Source organism: Histoplasma capsulatum, assembly GCF_000150115.1.
Source record: "Histoplasma capsulatum G186AR genomic scaffold supercont2.4, whole genome shotgun sequence".
NCBI classification, from domain to species: Eukaryota; Fungi; Ascomycota; class Eurotiomycetes; order Onygenales; family Ajellomycetaceae; genus Histoplasma; species Histoplasma capsulatum.
Window position 1 is genome coordinate 1,247,575 of NW_025544804.1, and position 13,700 is coordinate 1,261,274.

Below are 13,700 nucleotides of genomic sequence, written 5' to 3' on the forward strand. Positions count from 1 at the left end.
CCATCGGCTTTTCGTCATTCAGCAATGATGATGGTGCCAAGCTGGAGCGTGCCTTGTTAGAACAATAACAATAACACCTTGCTGGAAGAGAAATTCGAAAGAGGAGAAGCGAGATATACCGAAAAAGAACGCAGTGAATAACAACTAGCCAGCAATAAGATTAGCATGTAGAACTTACATGCTGTTAATGACAGCCGTCGCAGCCGAGACAGCGATATCTTGCAGGTGACCCCGGACGGCAAAGCTCCAGTTATTCCGTGCGAAGTACTCCCTGTTCGTTTCAGTAACTGGCAGAGCAGGAAGCGTGAGTGAGAATGAGGGACTGGCGTGGAAGAAGTTGTGGTGGAACGAGAGCTGGCATGGTTGGTTGTGCTGGGGGAAGACTCCATTCTTATTCCTTAGGACGAGAGCGTCTTCGGACGAGAAAAATGAAGCGGGAAGCTCTATTCATCATTCGCCGGAACTCTGCTCGTTTCTTGCAAAAACTAAAAAAAAGCAAAGAAGGAAAAGAAAAGAAATAATGGAGATAAGCCCGAAGCGCTTGGGGTCAGTCGGATGGTAGATATGGAGGTCGTAAGCTGCCTAAAAGGATGCCCCGGAAAGGCCCTGGACACGAAGTAATCGATAACTACCAAGCGCAAGCGGAGGAGTCTCAGAAGTTAGTTTTGTCTCACCACAGTGTCTAGGAGTTGTTGAGAAATTGCCCGTGGTTCAACCCAACATATGTTGGCTGGCAAAGCTCATGTGTGAGAGAGGCACCATCTGTAGAGAGGCACCATCTGTAGAGAGGCACCATCTGTTTTAAAATATGAAGGCTGGCATTGCTTTATGATTCAATAATGACTCAAAAGAGAGTGAGATTCACGTTTCTCGCCGTCTTGGCCTGCCCTTGGCTCTTCTCAACAAAAAATAAAAATAAAAAATAAAAAACGGCGTATCTTAGTGCAACTCATCGTGAACAACATGGACGCACGCACCAAGAAAGTCGCTGCCATTGTGGAATAAGGTCTCGGACCTTATTCCCCGTTCCCACAAAAAAATACCTTCGACCAATTGCTTTTCTCAAGGTGCAAAAGTCCAGAAACGCTCTGAATGAACCTTTGATATGGGCTTGTCCCGGAGTCCGCAGATCTGTGATGATATCAGAGGGATCCTGCCAAGACAAACTATCAGATGAGCAGATCGTCGCTGGTGCATGTTGTTGTCCAGAGTGTGGAAAATAGTGAGAAATGGTATTCTTCTATTTTTGTGGGTGTTTCCATACAAATTAAAATCACATAGAGGGTAAAGGAAGGATACGCCGCATCAGTAAGCAAGTGAGCTTAACTCAAGCACCGTTACTCTAAGAACTCGAAACGCAATCCTGTTCTCATAGACAACCTCTCATTATTAGCTTGAGCGATAGAAGTACCAACTAATTTCCACATTCGGTTGATCATTCCAACGGCCCAGTCCAGCCGAAAAACATATCAATTCGATCTCGCAAGGACGTTTTTGTCAGGATCGCAATGTCTGTACCGGTAGTGGTGCCCTCTGAGGTTGTGCAACTATTAGTATCACTTTTCAACTTCGTTTGGCGTTGATTCGAGGTTGAGAGGTGTATATGGGCCTGTCCGGCTTCACTGCCGGCACCAATCCCAGTTGGAGAAGCGGCATCAAATTCTCTATGGGTCGAGATTTGAGCTGCTGCGATTTTCAAGGCTCCCTCCTCCCCTGCATTTGTCTCCGCGCTCCTAACGTTCTCGCTGTCAATAAAAGTAACCTCACCTCGACCATTAACCACTTTGGAAATATGCCCCAACAGACCTCTTTCAGCAACAGAAACTTTCTCCTGAACAAACCAGCTGAAGCTACTCAGGCAGGGCTCAATTTGAAAATAACTTCGTGGGCAGGAGAGTCCAATACACTCTTGTTGATTCTCTTGGCACTCAATAGTACTTGAGCAGCTGAGATGTTGATTGATGAGGACCAGTGTCTGCACCACGATAACGGGCAAGAGAATTATTTTCTTCGGCCCAAGTGGAACATACTCTAGATAGGTTTGAACAAAACCACCCAACCCCTCCATAATGGCCATGAAGAGAAGGACGACCCTAACCAACTGGTGCACACACCAGTAGGTTATGCTTTCCGTCTCAATTGCTGGTAGTCCCAAATAACCTAAATCTTCAAAACCATGTTGGCCCCATTCCCTCACAGATTTCTCCGTCTCAACAAGGCCGCTTTCCCCAGACTCCGGGTCGGCCCTAATCATTGGAGTTCCTGGCGTCTCCGTTCGCCACTGGCTGCGGAGCGACGGCACATACTCCGCTTGGGTTGCGGGCTTTTCGCAAAAGAGTTTCGGAACCCAAGTTTGTGAAGCTTGTGTTTCATAGGGAACTTCCCAGGTTATACGAAAGCATCCATCAAGTTTATTTCCCTTACAGAAAATCCTAATCTTCGTTGTCCCAAGATCACTGGCATTTGCCACCCTTTGATCCACATGGAAATCCCTATTCCCATTCTCCATTGTCCATTCAAAATCCCCGACAGGACCGTCACTGATAATAACTGCAATAGAACCCTCATCGGCACAGAGAATCTTCTGATAAAAAGACAGTGCACAAATAGCAGTGTACTCCACAATTTTTTGGTGACACCTCAAAACCGCTCTGATTTCATGGTTCAAGATACGTTTATCGCGCGACTCACTTGATAGTAATTCTACCGCTCGCATTGATACAACCAACGGCTCGGCGATATCGAAATCCGCAATAAAACCGGCGCCGTCGCGTTCCAAACTCAGAAAACCCTCATTTCCACAGTCCAACTTTTTTCTAGTTGAACTATTGGGGATAGTTAATTTAACAGTTCCTTTGCCTCCTTGTTTATAAACTGGTAAACCGGGTATTTTCAGAAGTTGCCAGCCGCCTGGCTGCAAGGTGCTTAATCGTACTTTAAAATCGAATTCAATAATATACACCTTTGGCATAGATGTTTCTGGAGATAAAATATAGAAGCCTTTGCCAACTTCTTCCACTATGGCAAGTTCCGGTACTGGAATAGCGGATGCCGTGTCCAGATTCGTTCCTGAATCGCGTTTCCTGGCCAATTCTTCTGCCGAATTCCATGGCATTCCCTGTTGAGATGATGGGGAAGGACTTGGTAGAATGACTGGCTTATGGGTCTCGCTTTGTCGTGGTCTATCGGTGTTGTGAGTATGGCTCTCAACCTTTGTGGGACTGTTCTCATTGTGGTTTTCTGAAGGCTCTGTTGAGTATCCAGTAGGGCACAATAATCGGGATTGGTGGTACTCCTTCGCGAGTCCATTGCACTCATCTTTCCCGAGCCAGGTTGAAACGTACATCGACTTATCGCTGTACTTTTCGCTGTATTTTAGGTTAGGCTCGCCTTCTTGAGAGAAAATTGCAGCGTCGCTTTGCAAAGAATACTGGATATGGCATCTGGAACCTCCCAGCTCAGACTTCGGAGAAGTATGGCGGTCAAAAAGAGGATGCCCCCCTACTCCATGTGAAAAGTTTCTAGTAGGGGATTGCGGCGACCTCTGATCCACCCGACGTTTAGTCAAATCAGCGGACAGCGTATGCGATAACTTCACTGGCGAAAACTGCTCGTTCCTAGGAGTAGACGGTTTCATGGGTGGCATTTCATTTCCTTGGGTAGGAATTATCTCAGATGGAGGACTCTCTGTCTTGGATGAGGAAACGGAGGTATTCCTCAAATTAGCTTCGGACCCCGACGAATGCGAAAACTCTTCATATGCGCCAGAAGGCCTTGCCAACTGCTGCGATTTAACAGGTATCCTGCTCACTACCCTTTTTTCAGACTTTGGGGTTATGGCAGCGGAAGACAACGATGACATTTCTCGGTTATATGTATCACTCAGACGGAGGTTTTGAGCCGCAGAATTAGTGCCACTACTTTCTGAAATGCACGCTGTTGAAACATCAGTACTCTTGCTACCTTCGCCATCGAGGCCGTCATCTTCATCAACGCCGATAGACAAAAGTCCAATTTCGAGCCCTGGAGCCAGGTCATCAAACGAAGGCATTTGACTGACGGTGCTTGTTGGGCTAGGGGGAAAGAGCCTTCTTTTTGTAGAAGAGGGGGATAGCTCCATTCCCTTCCGGTATAAGGACCGTGGCGTGTCAGATAATGACTCAGCTCCCCCGTTTGCAATCCTTTTTAAGATGTCGGGATGCTGCCTACCGCTTCCTCCGCCCCTAGTTGATCCATTGGATTTTTCATCGGTGATCTCCGCAAGGTGATAGGGGCAATCCTCCGGCATCTCGGTCGGGCCATCATAATGTAACAACTCAACACCATTGCTCAAGTCAAGCAGAGGTAATCTTGTATTTGGCGCAGAGATGAACTTGTTTCCATTTATCAGATTGAATTCAAGTGTTCGTCAGTTGCTATAATTTCTTGGATGGCCAAGGAGCAATGGGCTAAGGCAATAGAAAGGAGTTATCCTGGATAGCTTACCTCGATCTTCGCGTGTAGAGCAATTTCGCTTCCTGGGTTACCATCCCACTCACCGCTCAAATCAATACGATTGATTGGTGGTTGAGAGAGAGTCTCTAACGCCATCATGTCGATATCATAGATGTCTACCACACTCGGTCCTGCACGTCGTTTTGCACCAACTGAAGCGTCGCTGATTCTCACTCCACCATAACAACGCCTGTAGAAGGGAGCTCAACTTGAGAGAATAACCAAATCAACGGAATCGAAAAGAGAACGGTGCGGGGATAGCAGAATCTAGAGAGGAAGAAAATAGGAGAGCAAAGGGAAGAAAATGAGGGGACTTGGGATGGATTCTGAAAAATCTTGGAGTGCTGATGACCACAAGACAAGTTTGATGTTGTTTAGACACAATCGATCAATGTTGGCGGCGCCGGGGAAACAACGGCTGAGAGGCCACAACACTCACCAACAACACATCTACACTCGTGGGGTGTATTGTCGACGGTGTATGTGTAGTTCCCGCTTTGCGATAACGCGCTTCAATGCCGATGCTCTAATGACGCATTGGATTGTCTAGCGCGTGTTCCTGGCGACGGCCCAAGCTTGTACGGGGCAAGAGATCTGAATATGACTTAGCAAAGGGGCGCAATCCCTGTATTATTAGAGCAGAATAAGAACAGGCATCCTATTATTGTATTTGTCTGATCACCGTACATTCAACCTAACAAACTGAACATCAAACAGCGAGGTCAGGAACACCTGAGTCAGCTTTCCGAACCATACATGATGCGCCTGCTCAATGAACCAGGGAAGTCCATATTACCATTATAAATGACCTGTGTCTTGAGATGCAACTCTAAAATCCACGCCTTTTCCATTTAGAACTGCCAGTCCCGTGTTTAACAACCTAATTTCGAGCATGCACTGCAAGTTCCAAACATGGGAATGAGGAAAGGAAAAGCAAGGCAAAAGGGGGGGGAAACAGCCCGCCAACTGATTTTGTATGAGTAAAAGGAAAAGGGGGCCCCATTACAAACAAAGAGAAGAAGAGAGAAAAGGAGAGTAAAATAACATACTGTACAAGAAAGGGACGTAAGAAAAAATGCAATTTTCGTGAACACCCCGTGAAATTAAAAATAGCATAAACACAAGATCCGTAGTCCTAAGACACCAGGTATAACTGTATTATTCCCAACCGGACCAGTCCCTCCTCCCTTTGACACCTTCCGTGAAAATCTATCCAAGCGGACGAGTATGGAAACTGAGAAAGTCTCATGTCAGAATACAAGGACGAATATTAAGCCGAAATGAACCCAGGGAATAAAAATATAAAATCATATAGACAGCGGTTCGTGAAATTCGCGAGGAGCAACTTATTGCGGTGTTGTGTTAGACGAACCAGGAGCACCGAAAGCAACCTGGCCGTCGCTCCCGTATCTATCGCCATTTGTCGAGGGACCCGGCTGAGAAGGGAGAATTGGTGGAGTTCCTTGTATGGATTGATCGTAATAAGCCCGCGCATTACCGTTACTGTTCGACGGAGCTGCTTGCCGGTTCGATTGCAAGGGAGGTAGGGTGTTTGAACCCGCGGGTTGGAACTGCGATCGTTGGTACGCTTGGGGCATCATCCCCATGCCGGCGGAACCTAGATCAGAAGAATTCAGGTGAGTGCCCCTGTGGATAGGCAGAACCGGTTTGTCTCACTTGAGAAGGACTCTGCATGTGCCCTGCGGATTGACTGAAAGACTGACCAGAAACGATTCCCCCCATATTTGCTGCCTGGCCGGTCCGGCCTGGGGTGGATTCGCCCATCTGTGACATTTGTGTTGAAGAAGCAAGATTGTATGGCATTTGAGCGCCCGAGTATGACTGGTATCGAGGTTGACCTATGTACCCACCCGCTCCAGGCGAGCGGATAGATCCAATGGATTCATCGGCTGAACCAAACGGTGTCGGTGTAGATCCCTGTTGTGCCTGTCGAATGGCGTAGTCGGATACCCCAGCTCCAGCAGTAGGATAGCCTTGCATCATGCCTTGTTGGTATGTCTGACCTTGGTATGGATTGGCGGCATGCGGTGGGTACGAGTATCGAGCATCTCCTTCGTACAAGCCTCGACCACTCATATCGACTGAACTCCGTGGACGCTTGGCGTCTGGCCCATTGTAAAAAGGGTAGTCTCGGTTTGTCTGGTAAGCAGCTACCATCTGCTGACTCGATGCGCCGGAGCGCTCTGGCGTACGAGGCTGCGTCGGCGGGGCTGGATAATCTGGTTCCGCTCGATTCAATGGGCGTTTTCTATTCTACATCAGCTACATTCTTTTTAAATCCTTCGCAAAACAACTCACAGAAGTGTACGGGCTTCCTTCCGAATTCTCAGCTTAACTCCTTGATCCGCAAAAGACCTTGAAAGCCATGTGGACTCGGTCATCCCAGGGAAGTTTTTGGGGGGTAACACTGTGATATTAGCATGAGCGCTAACGCAATCCCCCTTAAGGTATCAACTCACCAGTGAATGGTTTAGAGAGGATCGATTTTATGTAAACGACTTCATCTCTCGAGCCGCCACATCTCTTAACTCTATCAACAAGGTCAGCAGTCACGTCAATAAGATCGATTCCACGCGGATCATACTCTCGCATCTCAAACAGGTTAAATTTCAGCCTAAATTCTCCTTCAATCTTAACAGAAAGGTCGCCGAAGACGAAAAAACCACCTTCTAAGGACTTCTGTGTCAGATACCAGCAAATGCTGACCATCAATGTTTCGGCGGAACACTAACCCATATTATCGGTGTCCTTAAGCCGATGGAGGGAGGACACTAAAGTCCCCGCGAGCGCCGTAGATTGAGCTGTCGTGGCGGGTGTATCCTCTGTCGCATTGTAGAGGGTGCAGCACATAAAATAAAACGGACTTTGCAAATAGTTCCTTCACGGGCTGTAAGCAATTATACCGCTAAGCTTCGTCACACGAGCGCCTTACTGCCCAGGGTCCTTCGATTCATCGATTTTCAGTTGGATAATAGGTGGAGGGTCCACCGCTTTGCGTTCTGCGCAAACGAAAAGAACGAAAGAAGCAAAACTACCATTAGCCTTCAGTCATCCCTGGGGAGAAGAGGATTGCTAGATATGAGAAATTGTGCAGTTACCTTTCTCTTTTCCTCCTGCTACACGGGCCCGCTCCGGGTTCTGGCGAACCGTAAGACGAAAGTCCGCACTAGAACGCATAGCAAATATCAGCGGAGTTTTGCTGCGATGATATATTAGAGACGCAAAGGAGAGCGACTAACCTTTGGAGAGCTGGCCGCTGTGTAACAGGGTCTTCAGCAAATGTTGGCGCGCTCATGAAGAACAGCCTGTTAAGAGTGTTGGATAGTAAAAATATCCAAGGAACACTTTAGCTCTTCTCCAGGAGAGAGGGTTCGCAAGACCCAAGGATTCGTGTGATGATCCTTGTAGGTCGTACCTGGGAATAAAAATGGGGTTTGGGAATGGATTCTTTTCCAAGTCTGCGCTTTGGATCGAATATAGCGTCGTCGAGTATAAAGATAAACGGCTAACAAGCCAGGTTGGGGGAAGAATATTAAGCGTTGTATCACGGGTGGGGAGGTCTGCGGGCTAAATTAGGATCACCTAAAACGAAAATATAGTCGAGGCCAAATAATGGGGAATGATGGCAAAGAAGCAAATGGCAGCGAGCAGCGAAACCTTCTGCGCCTAATGGGGGAGGTAGCCCGGCAATATTACTCACGGAACAGGGTGAGAGAGCGCTTCGAAATACCTGACCGAGTATAGTGCCTTTTGTGGATCGAGGAAAGTGGAATGAACCGCCCTTGCAGTGTTTTGAACGTCTGATTTCCTGCAGAAACGTCACAGAGGAGCGGAAGGCGTGTTCCCAAATTCGACCTATGATGCGTTGACACACCCTTCGTACCGTAGTTTCTATCCTGGCCGTGTTGCAATTGTAAGAAGGTTATGGGCGAACCAAGGTTCCGATTTTGACTGCCTGGTATATTTGAGTTCAACGGTCAACACTGCCCAAAACCCTAACGGGATAAAGGAGGGTCTCTTGGGGGTTGTCTTGTCGAGCCAAATCTGCTCGGCGACTCGCCCGGGGCAGTCCGTTTGCAGCGGAGTTGTAGCGGTGGTCGTTCTGCTGGGAATATCCTGTAGACTGATTAACATTTGCGGCGCTTGTTGAACGGTATATTGATAACGAAGAGCCGCCTCTGCGTGGAAAAGTCCGCGAGTAGACGCCGGCCGCCACTTGACGGGCGCCAGGGAGCAGTCAAACCTTGGTATGGATATGCTTATCTCTTCCAGTGCGCGGGGAACTCTTCGTATCGTGGAATGAATCTGGTTAACGAGGTTGGTTCATGTCGTAACTGGCTCGAAGCAACCATTTGGCAATTCAAGTGTGTCCGATAACCCACCACTGGCGATCCCGTAGCAGGTTCTACCTAAGAAGCCAGCGTCGTCGTCGTAGCTGAGAGCGTAGTGGTTTTGCGGATAAGAACTGGGGGCAAGCAAGTTTGGGGCATTGGGGGGTTGGAGGGGCGGAGGAGGATGTCTTGGGAGGGGAAAATATCTAGCAACTGGAGTTCTTTCTTTAATCACGGACAACAAGCCTACGACAACTCCAATTGAGGGTAGGTACATGTGCCTTGGACAGGCCACAGACAGCAAAACTTGAACACTGTCGGGATCGTCGCCAATTGACCGGCGCAGTGTGAGATTTTTGTATTCATATACGGAGAGAAAACAATGTCACCAGGATCTGCGAAAAGAGGCGGTACAGTTGATACAAAGAGCATTAGCCACCATGCAGCGATCCTGGGAATCTGCGGCGTCGGACTAGTTTTCCTTCTCTCAGAACTCACAGATCCTCTCCTGATGGGTTGAGATAAAGAGATTGAAACGATGGTAAGAAGCTCTTCCTGACTCGGCAAGCAAAGCTCATACAACTAGTTAGGCGAACTGCGCGGATGGAATGGTATATCCTACGGCTTGCAAAAACAATTCAACAAAGAAGCGCTGTTTGTCAATCAACTCAAGCTCTCCAATGATTGCTGTTATGCCGTCGATCCGTGCTTAAAGGGCGAACAATCTATTTCCGATGCAGAATTTCGAGACGAGAAACAAGGGTGTCGTACAGTTGGCAACAAAAATGAAATATGGCTACCTACTCGATGATTATCGGGGGAGAAATTGCATGCAGGAGATGACGGCTCCAAAGTGCTCTGTTGGTCCAAGGCAAACGGTCGTCAAAGATAGAGTCACTCCCTACTGCGTACATGTTGGCTCCCTAACTGGCCTGGCAACATGAATGAAGTTCAACGCTCCAGACCCCTGTTTATTGGGGCTTGAAAACATCGACGAAAAGGATCGGCCAGATGCAGGAAATCACATCTTATTGGGCGGATCACATCACATATCCCAGTGACGATGCGGCCCAGGGACGAGTGATATCAAAGCACAGGCTTTAGCTTGGAAATCGGAGCGGCCGCCACCATGAACGGTCCACCCTCTGGAATTCTTTGACTTAAAGAGCCATTCGAAGTTGAGGGGGGCGTGTATGTAGCGCTTGGTAGGTACTGTACTGTACGCTGGCTGGCATGTGAGTTACGTGAAAGCCGTAAGCACAATGTCCAGAGCCCAACACGTCGCCAATAAAATACGATGCTAGGAAGCTTGAGGACAAACAGCATGCGCTCTTGTGTATCTTGACGGCTTGAGTGCAAACACGGCTGCCTCTCGGGTTCATAATCGGCGTTCAGCAAATCCTGCAGAGTGCAGGCATGCAACGATTTTCAAATGTGATCTGTGGGAGTCATCATTATCATCATCATCGATTGTGTACTATGTACTGTACTATACTTCCAAAGTTCCAGACGGACTGCTTGAGCTGACTTGCATCAATGTTTCGAAGGATGCACAGCACCTTTGCAATTGACGCTCGTGAACAGTCCACGCACGGATCACGAATAATCGTCCTTTCCGGTCGGAGAAATATTTTAAGCTTTACGCGGTTATCCAACTCAAGTCGTTCGGACTTGGGACGAAAGTAGATGGCGCCTGTGAGCTGCTGGTGGTTACTTTCGCGTGGTAATTTCAGATGGTCTTCGCTCTTGTGCTGGAGACCCACGTCGCGAAGTAACTCGGACCAAGGATATTAGTGCCTCCACCATACCAAATACTCAAGCCCAGCAGGCAGGTTCAGGAAGCCGAAAGCACGGTGGAAACAGGTTTCGGAGCTTAAGCGTCGAACAGAATAACTTTGGCGGTTGCAGATCCCAAGATCAACGAAAAATGAATGTTTTCTAATTTCTTCGCCATTGTTAATTCGCGCTTCGCATCATCCCGTCTCCCAAATTCAATGTATACCAGAGCGAATCACAAATGAGCATGAAGTACTTTTTAAGATGTCAGCCTAATGGCAGTCGGTACTTGGAAAAGAATGTCCATCGCAGCCAAATATTGGATTCAGAGCGATGGGGGTTGGTGAGGTGCAGGTTCTCGGAACAGCTTCACACCTCGGGCAGGCTGGCTTGCACCTACTAGCGCCTTCAGCCAATCATCCCCACACAGCGGCTGTCTCCTTTGAGATTACCATTTAGAAGATGGCCAGTCAAACCTATCGGTGCATCAACAGACCTCCTATGGATCAGCCCAACAAACCCTGTGTTACCCACTTCTCAGAACGGGTTTTAGTTGACTTCCACTCTCTTGGCCTAAAACAAGTGCCGGGTACCTACAGCTACGAGGGTACTATGTAGGTTCTGATTATTGGAAGCCTCTATGAACGGGAATCGTCTTCAATCGCTATTACTCTTGTCTCTATCAATCGTGTATTACGGGGGACCAAGTGTGGATGGAAGAAGAGAATATATTCTTGGATAAGACAGAGATGGGGCCGAAGATATAGCATGGGGTAGGGTAGTTGCAGCATCTACGCACAAACCCACTTCAATAATTTGTTCCTCGGATCTTGGTGAGGCTTGAGGGTTATATATCCCAAAGGCTACCTACCATACTTTTTCTTTTTCTTTTTTTCTTTTTCAGCTTTGACCTACCTCATGAAGTCATTAACATTCCTAGAACAATTCTCGATGAGATTTTAATTGATACTCCCGGTTTTAGTCACAAGATCGTGTAATAAAACGGGCCCATTGTTGCTCAATACAAGCTGTGAAACTCACCACCATCCCTCCTTGAATCCACCAGATGTCGATTTCGCAATCAGGCCCAAACCGCTAAGCAATGTCGAAAGGAAACTCATTTTAGAGTCGTGATATAATTTCAAAAATTTTGTTAGCTCCTCAAACGGCTCCGTTACCACTGCTGCGAACGAGATATCTACACTTAAGGGCTGATCGTCGACCCATGGCTAGTTACATAATTAAGGATGTTTCTATCTTCTGTGAATCCATGGATCCTTCGCAACTGACAGGTCCTTCCCAACCTTGGGATCGACCCGCAACACTTGCAGATTTGCAACCAGACCTGGAGACCTATTAGTACTATCATGGGACATAGTTATCGATAAAGCAACATTGTCATTACTCAAATTATCTGATTTCCAAATATCAAGTCGACAGCTTCCTGCTAGAAGAGATGCACATTCAAACCCGAGCACTCTCAGTCTCAGAATAAGTACGCGATTCCCAATTTTCCATCTGGGGACCCGAGCCGCTCGTCCGGCGAACTTTGTGCACAAAAATTTACGAGATCGAATACTGGCCGGCCCCCATCTTTACTGCAAATGCTCCTCTATGGACCAAGCTGTCTTAAATATTTCATCACTGAGCATACTGTACTAGGCCATCAGTATTGACAACCCAACTACAATCATGGTGCTTTTTGTAGCAGAAAAGTAGTGGGTGGTACCTTGGGCAATCTACCAATATCAGACATATTACCCCTCTCTGCCCGATTTTCGTGAAGAGAAGCATTGTTCAAGAAATCAAAATCAATTGACCAATACAAAGCAATGGATGACAAACGAAAGCTATTAATAAAAGCAATTTCCCTAACACTGGCAGTCCTTTTGCTTCTTCTCTCTGTGCTCATCATAATTGTTTACCTTTGTTACTTTCCAGCCGAGGCCAACCAGGGGTGCGCATCCACCAACTAAATTTAAAACCATAATTGAGTTAAAATTTAGCGCACACACCCCAGGCCCTCTGTGGAGCTCGCCGTCATCTTGACCAGCCTTGCTTTTAAGCTCCTTCAAAGGGAAAATTAGCAATCTGGAACCATGGCTCTAATGCTGAGGTTGACAAACGAGCTGTGGACTTCGAGATGATAATACTAATAATAATAATACAGCCCGAAGGTTTTTGAGATGAATTTTGAGGCACGACATGGTCCTATAATTATAATAGCCTTTTTCACAATCCTAGAATGAAACCTATCGTCATGTAAGACGCCAACGTTTAATCCCACCATATCAGACAAAGAAAATGCAATGGCATTGGCCGCTTACTGGCACGCTAAATACTTCTGGCTGGTACAAATGTTAACAGGAGAAGAGGAGGAGAGTAAATTGAGCAGATTTACAGAGAGAAAATACTTGTGTTCCCTTTACATGATCGCTTGTATATACGATAAAGAGAGATCGGATTTTACGAAACATTTACTAAAGATGGAGGCGGCATTTCTTTCCGCGAAATGTGAGGCCAAATTACCGAGATTTTTTTTAAAAAAAAAAAAAAGGAGTAGAAGAAGAGCCACAAAGAGAAAAAAATATCATGACTAGACTGGGGTTCGATCCCAGGACCTTATCGGCACATTTCGGCGATGAGTCAACGTCGCTTGCGCGAGTCGGCCGATTATGTGAGCGATACGTGATAACCAACTACACCATCCAGCCATTTTTGATAGTACTTGAGCCGGGCAAAAAGGCTTTTTTCCATACTGGGTTTCTATAACCCATCACCACGGAAAGGAGTAGTAATGACCACACAGTGTGGCTGTTTTTTATGAAGCTAATTTTTATAAGGTCTTGCTAAAGTATGCCAGACATTTAGCTAGCGGAGTGTGAGGTGAAGAGGCAATGAGATCCCACAGTCCAACTTATTCCGCAATGGCGCAGGCACTATTCAAAAGCATATACAACTTCTCATCTCCAAAAAACCTGCTTCACAGATCTTGGAACAAAACATAAAACCAAATCTTAACCCCTCCTCCCCCACCACCAATGGCCATATATGCACCTCGTCTTAATCAAGGTGGCA

The 13,700-nt window shown here is 47.0% G+C and overlaps 1 protein-coding gene and 1 non-coding gene across 2 annotated transcripts; both read right to left on the reverse strand.

Moving 5' to 3' along the window:
• Nucleotides 1–5,096: 5,096 nt before the first annotated feature.
• HCBG_03492 (uncharacterized protein) lies at nucleotides 5,097–9,760 on the reverse strand (the record flags this gene model as incomplete). The annotated part of the gene is made up of 15 exons (XM_045430541.1): nucleotides 5,097–6,112; nucleotides 6,219–6,763; nucleotides 6,814–6,922; nucleotides 6,975–7,045; nucleotides 7,100–7,184; nucleotides 7,248–7,393; nucleotides 7,448–7,514; nucleotides 7,614–7,681; nucleotides 7,755–7,820; nucleotides 7,931–8,082; nucleotides 8,216–8,411; nucleotides 8,450–8,820; nucleotides 8,851–9,034; nucleotides 9,097–9,354; nucleotides 9,651–9,760. 15 exons carry the CDS (start codon nucleotides 9,758–9,760, stop codon nucleotides 5,841–5,843), a joined length of 2,700 nt encoding a protein of 899 aa, XP_045288684.1.
• Nucleotides 9,761–13,215: 3,455 nt separating this feature from the next.
• On the reverse strand, nucleotides 13,216–13,336 carry HCBG_11022. Its single transcript has one exon. It is a non-coding gene; the product is annotated as a tRNA-Val (tRNA).
• Nucleotides 13,337–13,700: the final 364 nt, after the last annotated feature.